Source organism: Eublepharis macularius, chromosome 8, assembly GCF_028583425.1.
Source record: "Eublepharis macularius isolate TG4126 chromosome 8, MPM_Emac_v1.0, whole genome shotgun sequence".
Classification (NCBI taxonomy): Eukaryota; Metazoa; Chordata; class Lepidosauria; order Squamata; family Eublepharidae; genus Eublepharis; species Eublepharis macularius.
This window is the reverse complement of record NC_072797.1, coordinates 80,537,943-80,559,947: the sequence shown is the minus strand read 5'-3', so window position 1 is coordinate 80,559,947 and position 22,005 is coordinate 80,537,943. Positions and strand designations below refer to the sequence as shown.

The 22,005-nt window shown below is 41.1% G+C and overlaps 1 protein-coding gene across 1 annotated transcript in view; it reads right to left on the bottom strand.

The window, feature by feature from the left end:
* MEGF10 (multiple EGF like domains 10) overlaps window positions 1–22,005 on the bottom strand; it is a 222,265-nt gene that overhangs the window by 29,580 nt on the left and 170,680 nt on the right. The window contains exons 12-15 of the mRNA XM_054987352.1: window positions 19,435–19,598; window positions 13,205–13,307; window positions 4,604–4,750; window positions 798–932 (exon numbers count right to left, since the gene is read on the bottom strand). Coding sequence (XP_054843327.1) covers window positions 798–932; window positions 4,604–4,750; window positions 13,205–13,307; window positions 19,435–19,598 — 549 coding nt within the window. The remainder of the gene's footprint in view (window positions 1–797; window positions 933–4,603; window positions 4,751–13,204; window positions 13,308–19,434; window positions 19,599–22,005) is intronic.

The following is a 22,005-nucleotide window of genomic DNA, read 5'->3' as shown; positions in this document are numbered from 1 at the left end:
ATTACCCCATGCCCTTTTCCACCCAAGCCCACAAAGTGACTCAGAGTCTCTCTACATGATACTTCTTACACTAGGATGCTCAAGTGAAGGGAGATGAAATGGTAGCCGGGATTTGTAGTTTAAAAAGAAAGAACAGAAGGCTCTATCAATTCCCCCTCTCCACTGGGGGATAGTTTAAAAAGCCAGTAGGCAGAGATGTAATTAGCAAACCCTTTGAGGAGCGATGGGGCTCTGTCTTTTCAAACTACCCTCCTGTGGAGAGGGGAAATTGACAGAGACTTCAGCTTTTAAACTACTACTCCCAGATACCATTGTGTCTCCCTTCCCTTGAAAGAAGTATCACATAGATAGATTCTCATGGAGTGACAAAGAAATGATCCTACTCACCGATCCATGAGACATTGTCTAGGTAGCTGACTGAGAACGATGTGCAATCATATGTGTTAAAATTTTTAAGCATGTTCTTATTTTTAAATCCATATTCATATAAAATATTGTTATAGATGATTATTCAGTGTTTTGGTGCTTGTTCATTTAAGGAAGATTCATTTCATATATGACAAACATGCATTCTGATCAACCTGCATTATTCTTAAGACTTTCATCACAAAGCTAAATGGTGGCATTTAAAGAGTACTCAAAAAGAATAACTTAAGGCCCAAGTTCATTTGAAAGTGATCTATAGCTGTAGAATAAACTCTAGCTGTAGCTTTTAAAAATGGACCTATTTTTGCAAGGCTACCATCTGACCGTGTGATTTGCAAGTGAAAACAATAGGACTGCATTATGATTTGTACCTTCATTGCAAAGGGCTCCTGTGAAACCAGGCAAGCAGTCACACAGCCCAGTAACATGGTGGCATGGACCGCTGCTGTGCACACACTGGGGGCATGCCTGACTGCAACGATGGCCATAAAATCCAGGGGAGCAAACTGAAAACAGAAAGACATTATTGTTTTTATCCTCCATGCATAACCAGCCACCCCCCAATCCCCAAATACAATTGCTTTAGATTAACTTAACTATTTTTTATGAGTCAGGCTGGCTTATTTCAGAAACATTTTAAAATACTTAGATTATACAAATACAGTATTGAAATAAATAGGTTTATCTGGGAAGGAGTTAAATAAAACAGCTCAATATGTATGGGATATAATTTTTAAAACCTAATAAGATATGGAAGTATTATCCAAAGAAGACTATCTAAAATTGTTGTGTTATGATTTTATCATTATCATCATCACCATCAGGATAGCATCACCACAGATGGAATTTTTGCAAAGCCTCAGGGCCGAATCGAGGGGGTGCAGGGGGGGTAGTCTGCCCCCGGTGCCGCCAGTGCAGATAATGCAGTACACACTACTGCTTCCTTCTATTCATCTAATGATTTTTAAAAGCACTCCAATCCATTTTTATGCCAAGTATACTAATCCTCCATTCTTCATAGATCCATTACCATTTGCATTGACAGAAAAACAAAATGGCTTGTGGATAAAATATCTTTCTTTACATCTGTAACATCTTCTGGCATTTCTTTAATGACAGCTTAGTATATTAAGCAATGCTTGAAGTTAAGTGCCTGTTGTTAAGCAGAATTAAAATGTACAAAGCTAACTTTTCACCATTAAATTGTTTGAAGTTGTTTAGAAATCACCTAGACTAACTGCATGCTTGAAACAGGTTGCCTGATCAAAAAAAAAAAAAAAGCTTTGCAGAGAACCTCATGGTTTTCCAGTAAAACTGTGGGTAAGTCATAATTTCTTCTTTCTCTCTTATATTGCAGACAGTTTATCGCAGTATAGAACCGATTTGTGCAGCCACTTGGCTTCTTACTGAAAGACCACTCTTAAATGTTAGAATGGAATCACTGCCCTAAACGGTGCTTATGATGCAAGGTCAGTAAAAGATTTACGTCACATTATATCATCTTTATTAACGTTAAGGGAAGGAGAAATTTCCCTCACAATTAACAGAGCTTCTGGATTAAGTGAACAATTGAGCAAATAAAGCCATTATAAAGGTAACAATAGGTGCAGACCTTGGAAACATCCATCAAGGACTGCTACTGTGCAGCTTCAATTCATTTCAATAGGACTTGGATGGGAACAATACTTGTTCAACCACACATAACTTAAGAGTTTTACCCAACCACCCAGATGCTTCAGTGAGTGTTAATTAAAACACAACAGTTTCTACATATTATAACACAAGAAAAGGTTATATGGCAAGTTCTACATTTAACTGCTACCATCAACCCCCTACTCCATGGGTCAGGGACCAATTTACAGTAAGTAAATTAAAATGACAGTATATCACGTTTATGACTTACTATTCATTTGGGGGCCAGGATGTAACTGGTTTTGGCTGAACCAGGGTTTACTATACATGAACCAGAAGTCTATACTATAATTAAGATTTAGAAATAGGATAAGGAACTGAAATGGAAGCAGGAAGCAGCATGATAATTCTAATGGGAAGAGTTGAAACTGACAGCAAGCGGCATTAAAAGCCTAAATGTTTACTAGAGATTAGGAGTGCCAGCCAGCAACTGGTGATAGTCTATGGGGACCAGGACATGATGGGTGCTGTCACTGAATGGCATTATGTCACTTCCAGGGAAAATCCAGAAGCAATGTTACTTCACTTTAGAAATTGCGGGGAAACTCTATGGTAAAACCATAGTGTTCCCAGCAATTCCTAGAGAAGACTGACATCATTTCTGGATTTTCCCTGGAAGTTATGTAACACTGTCATGCCAATGGCATTTTTTTTCTCCCACCAGCTTCTGGAGCAGAGGTCAGCAACAAGAGCTGGTGTGTGTGTGTGTGTGTGTGTGTGTGGCAGGGGGGAGAATCTCTAACTCCAGAAAAATAAGTGGCACCTCTAATATTAGTGGGTCACAAAGATAGGCTGTAGACAGAGGAAACAGAACTAGGAACAGCTGTAGGAAGCAAGCTAGGAGCTGAGACAGACGGGCTGGCTAGAAGTAGGTATAGGAAGTATAGGATCTAGGAAGACGTTATGTTGTACTATACAACGGCTTGAGATACATATTGCTTTCATGAACCAGCTATATTTATATTGAGAATGAACAATGGAATGGCTCTTTTTTACTACTAAACTTCTGGTGTGGTGAATGTGAAAGAAACATTTATAATTTGGAACAAAGTTCCCAGCAGTGAGTAAAGCCCCAGCAGATTCTGGTTTAAAATTGTTTGGGAGCTCCAACACCCTACTTGTACTTGGTTGTCGCTTTTTTGTCACTGTTTTGTTCTCTCTTATGTCTTGTCAGTTTATTCACAGTCTGAGTTTTCACATCCAGATCATTTTCCCCTATTTTGTTCCTGCAGTTGTTCTTTTCTGAAAAATGCTTTCTGAATGTGTTGTGTCCCTTTGAAAATGCATATAAATTAATGAAGTCTATAATGGGAAAGGATGCTGAATAAAGTGGTCATGAGTGGTGGTGGAATGCTGAGGTGGTAGAATGGCCTGGACCATTTCAGACTACCAGGGAGGGGTGGAATGTTTACCATTCTCCTACTTCTTATTTTGCTGTAAATTAAAACTTGTTGAGCATATGAAGTGTTACGTGAGATTCTTTTCCCTCCAATGTGCTACTTTTTAATTTGCAGCAAGTTTGTACATGGATGAGCACTGGAAATGTGGCATTCCCCACCACCACCACCACCCCCGCCACCTACAGTCTTAAGTGGTACAGATCATCCTGCCACATCAGAGTTCCTTCACCTCATTCTGTGTAGACTAACTAGGGAAATTTTAATTTGATATTACTCATAAATGGCGGAGTCAATCCTCAGATTGTTAATACTTCGTCTGAAGGTCAATTCAAAGATTATGGCATCATGTGAAGGCTTCAAAAACACATTCATGTGCATTAGGTCAATTGTCTAGGAAACTTCTAGGCCAGTTCCAGCAGCCACCAGGAATGTACAATTCTGGAGTGGCTATTTCTAGTAACAGCGCTGGATGATCAATGTGGTGAGTATTTAGAAGTGTTACGTCCCCTGGATCATTTTTATTTTCAGTAGCTTCCATGCAGCTACTCTAATGTTTGACTTAACCCCAAAGTCCAATTTAAGTGAGGTAGGAGGTGACATTGTCTACAAGATGGTGCAACACCATGGATCTTGTTGACTGCTGAGGTACTGATATATACTTTTTATAGATTATACTTTGATAAATACATTATATATATATTCAATTACAAATTAAAGAAAGTAAGAAAGGCAGAGTTGCTACCAATAAGCGGCAGGCAAAGCACATACTGGACTAATTACAGAAACACATTTAAAGGCACTACTTGAGTTTGCCTTAAGACTGCTCAAATTCAGCACTACAGAATAACCACATTATTAGCGTGTAGCTAATAATTAGTAGCGTGTGTATAGCAGTTATATTATTCAAAGAGTTTCACACATTATCTCAGTAATCCTTACAACAGCCCTGTAAGGTAAACCAGTATTGTTGCTACCATATTGCAGATGGGGGCTGAGAGTCTGCAGCTGGGATCACAGTGTAGTCTCTTTGCCATTATGCTAAGAGCCACCCAAGAAATAAAGGAACAAGTCATTGAAAAACTTACTTCTCTGACAAGTAGTGCCTCTGTAGCCAGGTGCACATTCACAGATCCCTTCATCTGGAGAGCATGATGCTCCATTTTTACAGAAACAGGACAATGAACAGTTTGGACCCCAATGTCCCTCAGCACATACACTGTCACAATGCATACCTGCGAGCAGTTAACAAAGAACAGTCATTAAAAGCCCAGAGGACATACACTAATGTACAGATAACATCAATTGGCAAATTTAACATTGCCACTATAAAATGAAGGACAAAGGCGCAAGATCACAGCATTACTGTTACACTTGAAAATAATACAAGCTTCACATATCACAGCGTTCAGGCCAGAAAGATTATGGGCCAAAGTAGATTTGACAGTTGAAGAACCATTGTAATAGCTGGGATGGGGTACGATCTGATGTTTAGAGTAAAGGAGGCACGAAAGGAGCAAAACCCTTCCTCCAGCTAGAATTTACATACTGTTTTACCTACACAGTAGCCCGTTTATTAATGCAAATCCATTCGTTTAATTCTTATTTGCTTGGGCACAGCACGACAAAAGGGGTACACACAGGGGCTGTGGAAGCGAGATGCTTCCTGCCCTCCCATTTACCTCTCAGTATATTCTTCCCCAAAGTGTTTTTTCTCCTAGCCAAATCTCTTTTGATTTCATAGCTTAGCTGAAGGAGACAGACTGTGCCTTCTTCTATTAGCTATGGTAGCTAAATCTTCAGGTGTAGTATATCTCTGAGTATCAGACGCAGAGGACAAACAACAAGCTTTCACCTCCATGTCCTATTAATGAACTCCCAGAGGCATGTGGCTGGCTGCTTTCAGGAACAAAATGCCATACTAGTTGGCCCTTTGTTCTTGATCCAGCAAGACAGTTTCCATGTTCTTATGCTTCAGTTTCTCTATTCTAATCATTCCAGAAAAACTAAAGTTCAGTTTGGGTTTACTTCTTTTTTAAAAATAGGGAACAAGGCAATGGCTACTGAGGAAACTGATTTCTTTTCTATTTACTAATAACCTGATTACTACTAAGTCATACCAAACGAAAAAAGCAGAACACAAGAAAAGTTCTGGAATAAACCATGAGAACTTTCCAAAATGCTTAGCTGTGCTAAAGATGTTGGGCATTCAGTGTTCATTGCAAAAGAATGTACATTGTAGGCAAAATGTCAGTATACAAGCAGGCACAAAACTAGCAACATTAGAACCACAGGCATTAAAACCAATTTTCTTGGTATCTTTTTCAGGGGTGTTTTTTTGTACCTCTAAAAAGTCTCCCTTCACATCAAATGCCAGTAAGAGTCCACTGTAGCTCTCAGACCTCATTGTGTCTACAGCGCTTTCTTTTATCAATTGACTATTATTAGAGTGCAGCTACTGAATGAATCATTTGGCTAAAGAAAAAGGGACTAAATTCAGCAGAAGAATGACTGGCTTTGTAAGCACTTCATGAAAAATATGCTTCAGGTCCACTTTATATTGGACTTTTTAAAATGAGCAAAGAAGGCATGGATTTTTGCTGGAAAAGCTTTCTAAAAACATTCCAAAGTGATTATTTTCTAGACTATTTGGAAGAATTAAGAGAGTCTGATCATACTGACAATTAATTCCTCTATGTAACATTCAATAAACATTCCTACCCAAACCCCTCCTCGATTAGGAGATAATAACCTGTTTGGGAAAGATCTTTTGATTGGAAGAAACATCAATGATAGTGCTTACCCTATACTTGTTTACTCTCAAGTAAGTGCCACTGAATTCAATGGCAGTTACTCCTGTGTAAGTGTGCAAAGGACTGCAACCTGAATGTCAAAATCTTTAACTCACACCTTTGAAAAAATCAATCATTAAAAGGACTACTTTTCCTTGGTGAATGCAGATTTGAATGGAATTTGAATGCCAAGACACAAAAGACTTCTTACACCATCATGGCATTCCCAGCTGATTTTTGTCTTCCTGGCTAACTGGGTTTTCTGAATCAAGACACAAAGTAACTTATTTCTCAACAGGCTGGAACAGTATTTTTCAACTTGAAATCTAAATGGAGGCACCTAAATTTGCATCTGAATAAAGTTCCTGAGTGAGAGACACTGAGCCCTCTTATAAGATGTCACTGAACACCCGTGTGAACGTCACACCTTTAAATATGTGACCGGGCTACTAACTCTCAAAATGCAACGTTCTATGTAGGAAGTCAAGCATACATACTGGAAGGCAAACAGTTTTTGTTTTTTGAGATGCTGATTATGACAGGGTGGGAAGTCTGGTTGCATTAGGATCAATGAAAAACATACTAAGAGTAACTTGAAAGAATTCTTTTTTTTTCTTTATTCCTGTTTATTTCTCCTATGATTATATGTCTGAAGGCACACTATTAAAAATAAAATTTATTATGTTAAAAAGTCCAGTCTGTCGTATTTTAAAGGGCTATGTTTTAATGGATGTGTGTTTTAGTATGCTAATGAAATCTCATTTTGTACGTGCCTACAGTAAGTAACTGTTTGCATTCTATGTATATAAGCAACACGCCTCCTGCCTCACCTCACAGCTCCTGGGGCTGCAAATGCACCAGAGGGAAAAAAAGGTGTTTATGTGCATATATGCAGCAAAACCTTTTCCCAGTGAGTTCATCTTCTTCAATATTAAAATAAATGTAACTTATTATATTAATCTCTGTGTATGTTACAGTGCAATTCTGAATATATGCTTACTAGAGAGTAAGCAGCACTACTTGACTCAATGTGACTTACTTCTGAGTGCACGTTTAAGTATATACAGTAAACAGACTAACATGTGACTCAAAGGAAAACAATTTTCAAAAAGAGATTTGTGTATGCCGAGAACCCTCTCTGTGTTTTTGATGAATATTTTAAGCCTACAGACCACAGTACTGTGCTGATAATTTGCATGCAAGGCTTTTAACACAACTTTAGCTAAATCAGTATAATGTGCCTACATGTAAATGTTGAACATTTAAAATGTGTCCTGTGAATTGTGAAACAAAGGAATTATTAATAAGCGTGCATGCTAATTTCATTCTTGATAAGCAGATTGGAAGGAAATGTTTTTGCCAGGAGAATGGATAAAGAACTCTTTGATGGCCTCACAAGTTGCTAGGCAATAGCTAAATGGTCATGATAAACTTTAGCTAAGCAGCTGAATCCTCATGCATTTAATACTTCAAGCACTATGCCAAAGGGCCTCACATCTAAATCAGCATTCCTGCAGCATCAGTAATTGTGTGTATGAAATAAATAATCCTTTGAGGGTATCAGTGTTGTTTTCATCTCTGCAGTTACAATATATGTAAAAATGATTTTAGTATTTTAACAATCTGATAGTAAAGTTACACTATGACTGTGGTTCATTAACAGTCTCAGAGATGTCATAAGAGGACCCAGCTCTGCACTCTATTATCCAGGATAGTATTGGAACACACAGAATGGAGCCAGTTTGTTTAAGTAAACAGGTTTGGGACTGGTCAGTGTCTGGACAGGAGATCTCCCAAGAACCTTATATACATCACCTTGAATTTCATAATTGAAGACAGTCAGGATATAAATGCAATAATCAACTAGCACTGCTGTTATGCATCCCAAGCCCCTTGCCATCAGCCTCTCCAGAAAAAAGGCTGGGCCAGTTCCCAATCCTGCAAAGTCTTTGACAAAACACCTCTTGGTAGGCTACCAGATCCTCCCTGCCCCCACAAATGATGAGCCCTTCGCCACCCACAGCAAGAAGGGCAGCCCTTTAAGCCCTACTTCCTGTTACCAACTGCCAGTCTTCCTCTGTCCTAAGCAAACAAACTGTTGGCTAGGTGATGACAGCAGATGGGGGATGTGGCCAACTGGAGGAGGAGGACATGGCTGTGGCTGCTGCCGCCTTTACCTGCCTGCTCATGAGGGAGGCTGGCTGGCACCTAAGCAGTGAGGTCTGACTCTAGCTGAAAAACAGTCAGCAATCATGAAGCTGGGTGCAAGGGCCAGTAGTTGGGGTCCACTGTTTGAGATGAGCAACTGGTTGACAAAGGTCCAATGGTAGTGCCTGCAATGGACAAAGGGGAGGAGCCACACCTCAGCTGGTGCAGAATGCCACAGCTCATTTACTAGTGGGAGATAGGTGAAGTATGCATATTACACCTATTTTGCAGTTGTTCCATTGATTATTGATTAGTTCAGGGTCCAGTTCAAGGTACTAGTTATTACCTACATATTCCTTCATGGCCTAGGACCCACTTATCTATAAAGCCCCTCCCCCAATATGTTGAGACTACTTTCCACATCTGACCAAAGTCTCCTGAAAATACTACCCAGCAAAGGTGTACAAACAAAAGTGGACCATACAAGTTTTCTCTGCTATGGCCCTCACCTTATGGAATGGTCTGCCTGACAAGGCAAGAAAGGCTCCCAACATAGTTTTTAAAAATGCATAAAATTGAACTATTCAAGAGAACAACTTTTAATTTAGGTATTAAAGTTTTCCTTTTAATTGCATGAGAAATTGTTGAGCAACCTTTTCCTCCACCTTTTTTGCTGCATTGCTTACTGGATGTATTTCACTGTCTGTAGTTCAGGGTTCCATAACTGTTAGATAAAGGTCTTGGTTTTCTATACAATCCAGTTTATGCCATTTATTACACTGTTTCTATTTCATTGCTCCTTTATTAGTGTGATCCAGTTTTATTGCACTGTTCATTGTATGTACTATACTGTTTCCTTGCATTGTCTTTTATAATTCTGTAATCCTCCTCGAGTCTCAGTGAGAAAGGAAGAGGACAAATGAAGTAAAGAATCTATTATTTACTACACTAAGAAAAAAGTTATTACTGCCATTAATTTTGTTCACAATATTTACTTTATGTGGGATTTTCTGTTATACGCTCACAGAAACTTGCAACAGTTATTAATATAATTAAACTATTTTTGGTTTTGAGTGTGTTCTTTCAGGCCTCAAAAATGTTGTACATTCAAAAACTCTTACAATCTCAAGTGAATACAGGTATATCCTTCAGGGGAAAATAACAGACATTCAAGGGATTATTCTTAAGCAGAGCAACACGGGCATGGCAACAAAGTGAAACAACCATGCGCATACTAAATATGATCCCATGATACGAGGGGGGAAAGAACACCCCTCCCCATTTTTGCTCACAAATATGGCATAGGAGGGAAGGCTGAAGCCCCTTCTCCTGCCATGTAATGCTCATGATCAGAATCAGTCCTCAAGCACAATATGTGACTAGAAGGGACCCGTACATGACTTGCATCACGTGTCTTGTATAATGAGGACTTAGGGAAGGATAATATTAAAGAGAAGCAAAATGGAGTATCACAGGCAGAGGGCTGTGTGTGAAGATGAGGTCTAAAAATACAGAAGATGAGGCCTAAAATAGACCCCCCCGGCACTGTGTTCCAAGACATGGCACTCCTGGCTGACTGGCTCTCCCTTTCCACAGTCTATGGCAAACTCCACCCCTTCCTCCTATAAGGGAAGGGGTACAAGAACAATCATTCATAACTGGAGACATAACACAAATTTTAAGTCTTTTACAATGACAGTTAAGTTATCAGTAAGCCATGCCATCTTCCATGAAATGTCACAGCACAGTAAAGGATTAATGTGCTATGACCTGCAACATATCTCAAACCATTCCTTAAAAACTTGTGCCTTTCATAATGGTTTAATGGAAAAGCCTTGTCAACCAGAGCTCAGGTCTGCTGAACTTCTAAACACACAAAAATATGGCTGCTTTTGGAAGTGATGAGACTTCCCGAAGCATTCGGGTTGCTTCGGGAAGCTTCGGGGCAACTTTAAAGGGCCCCTTTCCTGCCATTTGCAAGCGACAGGTCCCTTTAAACTATCAGCTGGCAGGCAGTGGGGGGGATCCCCCCCCCTGCGGCCTGACAGCTGATAGTTTAAAGGGCCCTTTCCTGCTGCTTGCAAGCAGCAGGGCCCTCTGAACTATCAGCTGGCAGGGGGATCCCCCCTGTTGCCTGCCAGCTGATAGTTTAAAGGGGCCTGCCACTTGCAAATGGCAGGAAAGGGGCCCTTTAAAGTTGCCCCGAAGCTTCCCCCCACCACCTGCCAGCCGATAGTTTAAAGGGCCCTGCCACTTGCAAGCAGCAGGGCCATTTAAATGGCCCAAACCCCACAAACCCCAGCCCAGCCCCAGCCCCCCACTTACCTTGGATCTGCTGCTGGGGTGGTGGTGGCCACGGCCCAGCAGCAGTGGCTCCGGCCTTCTTCGCTGGCCTATGGGCTCGCGGCCTCCTCCCCCTCCTCCAGTGAGGGGTAAACCCAAAGCAGAAAACCCAAATCTTTTCAGGGTGCACACCCCTAGAACTGGGTAATAATTTTAATGATGGGTGGTCTATTTCATGTAAGAGTTGGTGGTTTTTTATTCTGGAATCCCCCTGAAAGGGGCTCATGAAAGAAAAACTAGTGGGGTATAGTGGTCAGCAGGTCAGACCAGGAACTGGGAGATCTAGATTCAAATCCCACTATGCCATGAAACAGTTCTCTAATCTTGAAAAACCAGGCACTATTGAATATTAACAGGTTTTTAAAAATTGCACCTAATTAACAGTGAGGGCTTTCACTTTCTTCTGTCCTCTTAGAATCCAAACCTGTAAGGCTATATAACTGTGCTCCTATTACTGTCGAGATATCTGTACTCTGACAGCCTATGCTGCAATGTGAAAGCCCTAGATACAGATTTCATTGTGTTGATAGTTTCGTCCATGCAGTTAGCAAAATGAATGCATGAAAACGTGTGGCAAGAAATTTACTCAAGTTGCTCAGGCACCTTCCCAATAGCCACTGTGTTTTCTCTTTCTGTATATAGTTCCCAGAATATAATGTTCCAGCTCACTCAGCCTCTGGATTCTAGCCTTTCCTTTACCATTGCATCTTGCAGTGTAGCAAGAAGTATTTTTTACTTAGAAGTAATTCCTAGTGAATTCAATGGGACCCCCTTGGTTACTGAGACTAGGACTGAAACTGTAGTAACTTCTCATCTGTGTGGATTCTTAGGGTCAAACTAGGTATGTTTTATAATGCAAAGCTGGAGTTTGACTTGACTCTCATTCCCTCAGTTAGATGGCACCTGCTGGGTACTAATTTCCCAAGTGGCATAGGAGCTTGATTTGGATCAGGAACATGGCTTGGGATGTGATGGGGTTTCAGTCTCCTCCCTGCACCTTTTATTGACCTGAAATGGCCTCAAGGGGCATTATGTGCCCCTCTGGAGAAGCTGCATGTGCAGCTCACAGTGCACATGCATGCTCCAGAGTGCCATTTGAGTTATGAAAACATCCCGGGGGGGGGGGGAGGCTGAAGTCAGTTCCCCCCATGCCACAGTCCCAGTCTGAATTGGGTCCCTGCAGTGCTTGGGAAATTAGTTTCCAACAACTGCAATCTGACTGAGGGGAATGAGAGTTGTTACAACTTGTTAAAAAAAGACATCTAGTTTGGTCCCGACATGCCCATCATTACAGCTTGATTTCTTTTTCATAGCATTTTTCTGGCTTCTATTACATGTTACATTTATTGTTTCTTAAGCACAGTGGCATAGTCAGAGAAAAAAACTGGGTATAAGAAACAACAAAAATAATAATGAGTGCTTATATACCACCTTTCTGGACAGATTAGTGCCCACTCATAGCAGTGAACAAAGTCAGTGGTATCATTATCTCCACAATACAGCTGGAGATCTGGAGCTGAGCAGAGTGGCACACCCAAGGCCACCTGCAGAGCTCATGGCAGTAGTGGGAGTTGAACCAGCAGAGTGTTGATTCACAGTCCAACCACTTCACCACTATGCTACAGCAGCTGAGCAGCAAATCTTTCACTGACTGGTGGCAGAAGGAAGAATTATTATTTTTCTAACTATAAAATCAATTTCATCAATTGTTATTTGATTTCCAAATTCCTTTAAGAGTCCTTTTTTAATATGCTCTTCATTTTTTGTCATCCTATTTACTTCAAACACCACATTCCATTCATTTATCAACATTTCTTTCTGCTTTCCTAGTTAAGTTACAGCATGAGACATACTAACCATAACTAGCCAACTAGCTCCATGCTCTGAATAATATTACAACACGGCAAATCTAGTGCTCTATTTTAAGAGCTTGCCCTTAATATTATGTTGCATCAAAGTTCACATTCACAAATTACAGTGGGTGAGTATGGTTGACAATACTAACACATGTGGGTGGGGATTTTTTCAGACACCCAACACCAGAAAACTATCTTGTTCATGTCATATGGTATGTCTAGACTTCACTGACATGTTCCCCCCTTTTTTGTGTTTCAAATAGGTTTAAAATTCTTCTCTAAGCTCGTGACTCATTTAGACGATACAGCTTTGGAACTGAGGTGGCCATTTGGCATCTTCTTTGTTTTCAATTTTTAATGAAATGTATGTCCTCAAAAGGAGATGCAAACAATTCCTCTTTTATTAATTATAATAGACATCTTGATGTTGATATTTTATTAGGATATTTTATTGTTAGCTGTCTTGAGTGTTCTCTTTTAACAGAAAGGTGAGACATAAATGAATCATAGAAGGTTGCCTTCTTATTACCTTCACTAATTTCTCATTTACCTGACCATCCAGGGAGGCAGCGACAGTAGCCAGTAGTTGGGTGACAGCCATCTGCATGGCTGCAGTCACAGCGCTCAGCACAATCCAACCCATAACTGCCATCCTGCCAGAAAATAAGATGAAATATTAGGGAGAAATCCTACATAGGTCTACTCATACCCAAATCCCATGTTATTCAATGGGGCTTACTCTGAGAAAAGTGTCTTTAGGACTGTAGCTTTAATGCTTCAGATTACTGTGGAACTTCTTGATAGGATAGAAATAATAATCTGTGATCAATGATGATAGCAATGTTACATACTGAAATTATTTAGTAAAGTGTGACAATTACACAGCTAAGGAGCATGTAGGCAAAATGAGTTGACTTTCCTGGAAGAATCACTAATAATGGCTTAGAGCCTAAGCTTTGCTTCTGTTTACACTGCAATGCTGCAGGGGCATTCCAAGATGTCCAGTGCAGAATGCATTTTTCTAGAACTATGAGCTTTTGCTCACAAAACCAGCATATTTCAATGAGCAGTAGATGCCCTGAGGCCACTTTGGTGGTCACCAGAGTTAATCCTGCAGCAATTCGGCTCTCCCAGCCGCGGCTCGCCGCGTAAGCTGGGAGCCGGCAGTTGGAGCCCTCGGACGGAGAAGGAGGCAGACTCCCTCCCTCTCCATCCGGGTTCTGGGAAGGGGCGGAGCTTAGCAACTAATATTATGTATTCCATGGACTGTAGGCTCCTGCTTACAGAATTCATGAGACAGAAGGAAATTACAGGAATGATATAAGTATTATCTAGTATTCTAGATCTTTTTCAGCCAGCCTGTACAAAATTGCCAGCAACTTCTAGGACTGCAAAGAAATACTTGGGTTTGATGATGATAAGTGTAGAGAATGAGCAGGAGGGGAAAGCACTACACAGCAGAAGACTGTCTCCATTATATTCATTCATTCATTCATTCATTCCCTGCCTTTCTCTCCAGTGGGGACCCAAAGGGGCTTACATTCTTCTCCTCTGCTCTACTTTATCCTTACAACAACATTGTGAAGCATGTTAGGCTGAGAGTGTGTGGCTGGCCCAAGGTCACTCAGAAAGCTTCCATGGCAGAGTGGAGATTTGAACATGTAGTCTCCAAAAACTATCTGACACTCTTAACTACTGCACCACACTGTAGCTATTAGACAAAGATAGGCACAACTGGAAATACAGCTTATGATCCAAGCCAATAGCACGAAGTTACACTATATGATTCCATTCTGCTGATGTTTGTGCTTTCCTTTAGCAGAAAGCTCAGCCATCAACAGAATGAAGTCACAGCACACAACCCATGTATTTATCTTTAGCCAACTGAGTGTTTATCAGTAGAGGTGTGCACTGAGAAAATTTTCATTATAATTTCTGATCTGGACTTTGGGGAGGAAATTTTACCATGATTGGTTATTTCCAGGTAGGATATTACCAGTTTGGGGGAGTCAAATCTATGGTTTTTTCCCCCATTTAGGACCATTACTTTCTATGGGAAATCTTTTCAAGTGTCTGGGGAAGCCGTTTATAAAGATAATGGCACTAAATTTCCACAGAGCACAATCTTCTTTCTAATCTCAATAACTTCTTAATTTCAAGCAGATTTGTTCAGACTGAAGAAAGGTAATTAATTTTACAGATGCCCAAAACAGGTCTCTCTCTGTGCAGCCACACTTATTGATTTCTAAAATGGCGGCAGCCTAGCAGGAGAGCTTAGACCAGCGAAACCCCACCCCCCTGCATTTATTTATTTTTCCTACGCTTACAGTGCCAGTCAAAAACTTTTAACTTTCTGCTGAAAACTAACCATTGCCACACTTAAACAAGGAAGGATTGAGATCAGCATTTTTGCTATCATTCCCTATGGGGGTTTTTTGGAGGGGGAGGGGGGAAGGCTTGAGTCGTTTTTCAACAAAATGTCACCAAAATTGCAGGGAAACTTCTTCTGCCTGTCCACCAAAGAACCCCTAGATTTCAAGCAAATTGGCTAAAGGATTTAAATTCTATGGACCCCTGAACAAGTCCAGGCTTTTTACTTTCAGAGGGAAAGAAAACTCCAACACACAAAGGGAGGGGAGACAAGGGCAGCTCTCTGTAGCTTGGGATTGGCTGGGAGTGTTCTGTACTCCTTTCTTGCAAGGGTCTGATAGGGGATCCTGGAGGTTTTTTGCCTTCTTCTGGGTATACAGCAGGGGACACTGAGAGACCGGTTCAGCCAGTTTGTTGTGGGGGATAATAATAACATACTTTCTAAGCTGCTCTGAGTGGGCATTATGTTGTCCTGAAGGGCAGTATATAAATCGAATTATTATTATTATTATTATTATTATTATTATTATTATTATTATTATTATTATTATTATTATTATTATTATTATTATTATTATGGGGAGCTATGAATTTCCTGTATTGTACAGGGGGGTTGGACTAAATGTCCCTTGGGATCCCTTCCAGTTTCTATGTTTTTATGAAATCCGTAGGGGGAAATGTGCTGATCGTGCTGTGTTGCTGGTAAGCATCAGAACTAGAAAAAAGATGGATTTGGATTTGTGTTACTGTTCTGGAAAATCAGGGTATTGATTCAAAACAGTGATTTCCATGGATAACTTCAGCTTTGGTACACCCTTATTTAGTAATTTACACTAAGTATGCCTGGCATTACCAATAAGCATGCTCTACCATATGATTCATATATGACCTAGACTAATTTGCAGTTAAATAATTCTAGTAAAATCTAACAATGCTTTAAGTACCATAACGAAAACAGTGGTAAGTAATAAAAATACATAGTCCCCCAGAAATGAAATTAATTACTTTAGTCTATCTGGATACAGGGTCCTTTTCAAACAACAGTTATCTCTCTTATCTATTTATTCAATGCAAAAGAACATGGCACAGCCACCTATGTGTTTTCAACATTGAGAAGCAGCAGTAGTTTAATTCCTACCAAAGTGGCAGTGTATAAAAATACAGATCACAGATATTTGAAAAGATACGTGTAAATGGATAATGTTTTTACCGCTTTGGTTAAAAAAGTCCTCAACAATTTCAGACATTTGTAATTTTAAAAATAAATGTGTGCATAAAGATGACATACAAACATCATACGCTCTTGAATTTGATAAAGCGGGCAACAACCTACAAAGCTTTATGCCACTATCATTTCTAGCTCATATTCATTTCACTTAATAACTGTAATATCATTCAATAACTGTGACATAACTGAGAGGAGATCATATACATCATCAACTGATGGGAAACTAATGACGTGCATGCATGGGATGAATGTGTCCTCCTAGAACCATAAAGTAAGTCTGTTCAACTTGAAACGCATCATGCAGAATGTAGTCCAACAGCCACATGTAGTGCAGCCAGCCAGTTACTTCTACCACCACATCTCTATCCATCCAATTTTGCAGTCATAAATAGGGGTGCGCGCTTCAGGTTCTCGGCTTCGGGGAAAAACCAGAACCAGGCCTGATTGGTAAAAATTCAGTATTTCCAAAATCAGGGCCAGTATGATGGCCCTGATTCGGAAATACCAAATCAAACCTTCCCGAAGCGATTCGGGTTGCTTCGGGAAGCTTTGGGGCCTTTTTAAAGGGCTCCCTCCAACCAACACCCCATTTATCTGGAACATCCTGGCGGCGGCGGAAGCGCCGGTGCGGGCAGTGGAGGCACCAGCTGTGGCCTTCCCTGTCACCCTACTGGCTGCCATGGTGGTCAAAGCAACGGCGTGGGCAGCAGAGGTGCTGGCTGCGGCCTTCCTCGCCACCCTGCTGGCTGCCACGGTGACCGAAGCAGCAGCACGGGCAGCGGAGGCACCAGCTGTGGCCTTCCCCGTCGCCCTATTGGCTGCTGCGTCAGTGGAGACGCCTGCGCCGGCCTTCAGGAAAGGTAAGTGGGGTTGGGGGAAGGGGGCTTAGGGGGGAGGTGGGGGTCTCACTTCAGTATGCTCCGAATCATTACAAAGAATACTGAAGCGATTCCAATAACCCCAACCGGGTTTTGGGTTATTCTGAATCTTTAACTGAATATTTCCCAGGTGCACACCCCTAGTCATAAACAGGCATTAAGAACAACAAAATCATTAAAGTCCTGTTAGCTGTCGCATATTCGTCAAGTGTAGGGAGACGCAATATTAGCCAGGAAGCATAGTTTAAAAAGAAAGAGATGGTGGAGATCACTCCTCAGTGGGTTGGCTAATTTCAGCTTCACCTCCCAAAGGCTCTATCAATTTCACATTTCTGTCTTTTTAAACTACCCTGCCAAGCTAATATTGCATCTCCTGACATGTGTTCTTCATGACGTGTCTCATGTAGAGAGACTCTAAGGCAACACAGGAATTTTGTCTTTTAACTCTTTAGTGAAAAGCCTTTCAAAAAACCTTCTGCTATATGGTTTCAATTTCCTTGCAATTTAACAGTCTGTTTATCATAAATACACGTGAAACAATGGTAATCAACAACAACCTCTGAAATAAGAAAAAGTGAAGTATTTGTTCATGGAAACAAATATTTACTAATTCAAACATTCAGATATATACTATTCACATAGAAAGTATTCATAAATAGAGATGGGCATGAACAGCAATATCAACAAAAAAAAGCCACGAACAGCCTAATCTGCTGTTCGCGAACAAGGTGTTCGTGAGGCCTCATTCTAAACGAATAGCTGGTTGTTGCAAGCCTTGTTCCTTGCTGTTCGTTAAGCCAGACAGTCTGGCACCTGCAATCAATTCCCTTGGCAATTTAGGCAGGGATTTCTGAACTCTGTCTGAACTCCTGCTGTTGCCCTGGAAACCCCAATCTAAGCCCAATTTAGCTTGACAGGCATGTCTTCCTTTCAAGTGTGGAGCTCCAAATTTGTTACAACAAGGGAGCAAAGAGCAGGGGGGAGGGGGGCTCCCAGCTCTGACGTTGCAGGGGGACTCCCAGCTCTGACTTTGCAGACAGTGGAGAGGGAGAGAGACAGTTGCTTTTGGCATTTTGATAGAGTGCACTGGAGCTTGAATTTTCTTTGTGTATGGTGGGATAGGGATCTACCTCTTCAAGTTCCAGAGCTGCTGCCAGGCTCTGGGGCCAAGCTATTATTTATTATTGGTACCTTTCCTGCTGCCTGCTCAGGTAAGGTTTCTGGGATTGGTGCGGTAGGGATCTACCCCTTCAAGTTCCAGGGCTGCTGCCAGGCTCTGGGGCCAAGCTATTATTTATTATTGGTACATTTCTTGGTGTCTGCTTAGGTCATGTTTCTGGGAGTGGTGCAGTAGGGATCTTGACTTGGATGATGGCTGGAGGAGAGCCTGCTGACCCCCACGAACAGCCAACCATGAGCATGTTGCGGGGGGGCCATGTTTGTGGTTGTTCGTGAGTCCCTGTTCGTGAATGACAACGAACATCATGTTCGGATTTTTTTTTCTGTTTGTGCCCATCTCTATTCCTAAATATTCAAATATAATCTTCACATAGGAAAGCCTAAGAAATTTTAGGTCAAAATGTAGAATGCTTTCTACAGAGGAGACCATAGAGCAACAGTGTGCCTCCCACCCACACACACTCTTGGCTATAGACCTAGCTTCAGTATCCAATACCATGATTGGAATGTTATTCCTATCACAAACTTAAGTACAACCATCATTTACACATTCAAGGAAAGGATTTGGTAACCATATAAATATATGTTAGGGCATATTTTCAACTTCCACTTCTACAACAAAAGGGAAAAACTTTTTAAAAATCTGAATTCCAGAGTCAGTAACACAAGAACCTGAAATATAGCTCAAATAAGATGCACTGACTTCTGCTTAACATTCAGACCTATATTTTTATAGCACAGCTCAGGGATTAACTTCCCAACTCCCTCCTTCAATCATATAGCAGAACAACATAGTACATGACTAAAAAATAACACTCTTCAACTTATCTTTGTAATGCATTTTAACATAAAGGAGAGGAGATTAAAAGAAATATTTCCTGAGAATGTAATCAGATTTGAGAAGAAAATCCCTCAACTATATTCTGAAAAAGATATTTTGAAGAAAACTAAGTAGTGTCTTATCAAATACGTTTGACTCCACATATTGTGATACTATTGATACAAATGCATCTGAAGTTTCATTCAAACAATACATCATCCTGAATTCAACAGGGCAATGCAAGTATTTCCATGAACAACATTTCAACCTCAAACTCCACCATTTAGCATATTCTGTGTAGTTACCTGACAAGGATGTTCACATTTTTCTCCTCTCCATCCTGGAGCACAAGTACAAGTTCCATCCAGAGTGTTGCAAGCTCCTCCATTAAGGCACTGGCAAGTTAAATTACAACCAAGACCCCATGTTCCACTAGGGCAGTTTATAGAGCAATCCACTCCATGCCAACCTGTCACAATAAAAAAAAAAAGTCTGTTTTCAATACAGAGATATAATTTTGAAATCTCTATTGGATAAAAATAAGCAGGGACAATGCTTGACTAAATATAAATTAGAAACTGCTGTGGGCATCGCCACATTCATATTATTCTCAGTGCAGCTTAAAGGCCAGAAGATTTACATTCTCCAATGAGATGCCACCCATATGTCATTCTAGATTCTAAATTCCAGTAGCTGTCACATTATCAGCCCTTTATTTACACCCAGGTAGACAGAGGTTCATAAGGATCTATCTGACTTCAGTCAGAGTTCAGCTGATGCAACTGTATTTATTTAATTCAGACTTAGCTATCTTTGCACTGGATCAAGTTTAGAATGGTATAACCATTCAGTCAGGCTTTGGGTATGTCACAAGTAGGTGCTGAACCAGAGAAGATTCTGTGGCCACAAAATACTGATGACAGCTGGAAAGAAGCAGCTGGTTTAGTTTGGTTCCTGGAGGTTTGTTTAGACAAGTAAAAATTGGATTTGGTTTCTTATCCCCTTCATGGAGAGCATGGGCAATGTGTCAATGATTATATTTTGTGAGATCTCTTTATCTCAACTTACATTGTATTAAGATATGCCTAAATTGCACTGAACTCCTTGAAGATTTCTTTACATTAAACTGCCCTGATTTTTACTTCTTTTTATCTCCTAATAAACTCTTGTTTTTCTCCTTACTTCATTGTGATGAGTAGTCTGTGAGGAGCAACTTCAGGGACTGTGGAGCTTGTCTAACCTGTGGTCTGCTATGCAGTACACTGAAGGAGCTAGGAAAGTAGGATCCTTCTTATACAAAACTGAGGGAGGGAGGAAAGCCAAGGTGTTCCCCTTCCTATAAATTAAAACCTTGATGGTGGCAGCTAGGTTTACCATCTGTGAAGGTGTTATGAGGGAATGTTAAAGGGTATCAAGGTGGGCCCTTCCCCTCCTTCATGGCAGCCCCTGCTCAGCAGAGATGGTTACAGGATAGTAGCTAATTCAGAACAACCCAGGGTTGTCCAGATTTGTATTGTCGAAGGCTTTCACGGCCGGAGAATGATGGTTGTTGTGGGTTTTCCGGGCTGTATTGCCATGGTCTTGGCATTGTAGTTCCTGACGTTTCGCCAGCAGCTGTGGCTGGCATCTTCAGAGGTGTAGCACCAAAAGACAGAGATCTCTCAGTGTCACAGTGTGGAAAAGATGTTGGCAGGTCATTTATATCTACTCAGGAGGCATTGTGCCAACAATGTCCATCTGCTCTGTACATTGAACAAACCAGCCAACCTCTACGCAAAAGAATAAATGGACACAAATCTGACATTAGAAATGGCAACTTCCAGAAACCAGTGGGAGAACACTTCAATCTACCAGGACATTCCGTCTTAAGACTTAGTCACTGTAGTCCAACAGAAACCTTTCAAAAACAAAATCCAACGGGAAGCTGCTGAATTGGAATTGTAAATTTGACTCTGTCAAGCTGGGACTGAATAGGGACTATGAATGGTTATCTCATTATCAGGAGTAACTGATTTCCTCAACAGAAGCAAAATGATCTCCATATCAGAAGGAGCTGTTTGCATCTACTCTGCCCTCCCCTCTCCTCCTCTATATCGGACCAGTTTCTTTTTGCCCTCCATGCATCTGATGAAGAGAACTGTGATTCTCGAAAGCTTATGCTACAATAAAATTGGTTAGTCTTAAAGGTGCTACTGGACTCTTTTTGATATTGTCTCTTAGTTAAGGTAGCAACTAGGGATGTGCGTTTCGGCATTCAGAATGCCGAAAGAATGCCGAAACAAAAGTGTTTCGGCATTCTTCAAGAATCCCGAAACGTTTCGGGGAATGCCGAAACGTTTCGGGATTGCCGAAAGAAAAACCCGAAACGTTTCGGGATTCTTTCGGCATTCTTTCGGCATTCGAGAATCGCCATTTTGATTTTGCTAGCCGTTTGCCTTAGCAAGCGGCTAGCAAAATCCTGCTGGAAGCAAAGGCTTCCTGCAGGCTCTTAGCAGAGGGGAGGGGGGGAGAAGGAGTGAATCACTCACTCCTTCTGTCACCCCCCACCCCTCTTGCAAAGGAGGATAGGGAATCCTGCTTTGCCTTGCAAATGCAAGGTGCAAGCATTGCATTGCACTTTGCATTTGCAAAGCAGCAGAGATTCCCGCCAAAACTAACAGGTAGGGGAGGGGGAGCAGGAGGAGGGTGGCTCTTGGAGTGTGGGTGGGGAAAGGCAGGGGACTGGGGACTTTAGGAGTCACCAATCCCACTGCTGCATTCTCATGCCAGCCAATAGATTTAAATCTTTGGCTGAGGATGCAGCAGGGGATTTAAATTTGGAGCAAGACTGTCTGGAACACTTCTGTTGCTGCTGCTGCTGAGCTGTGACCGAGAGA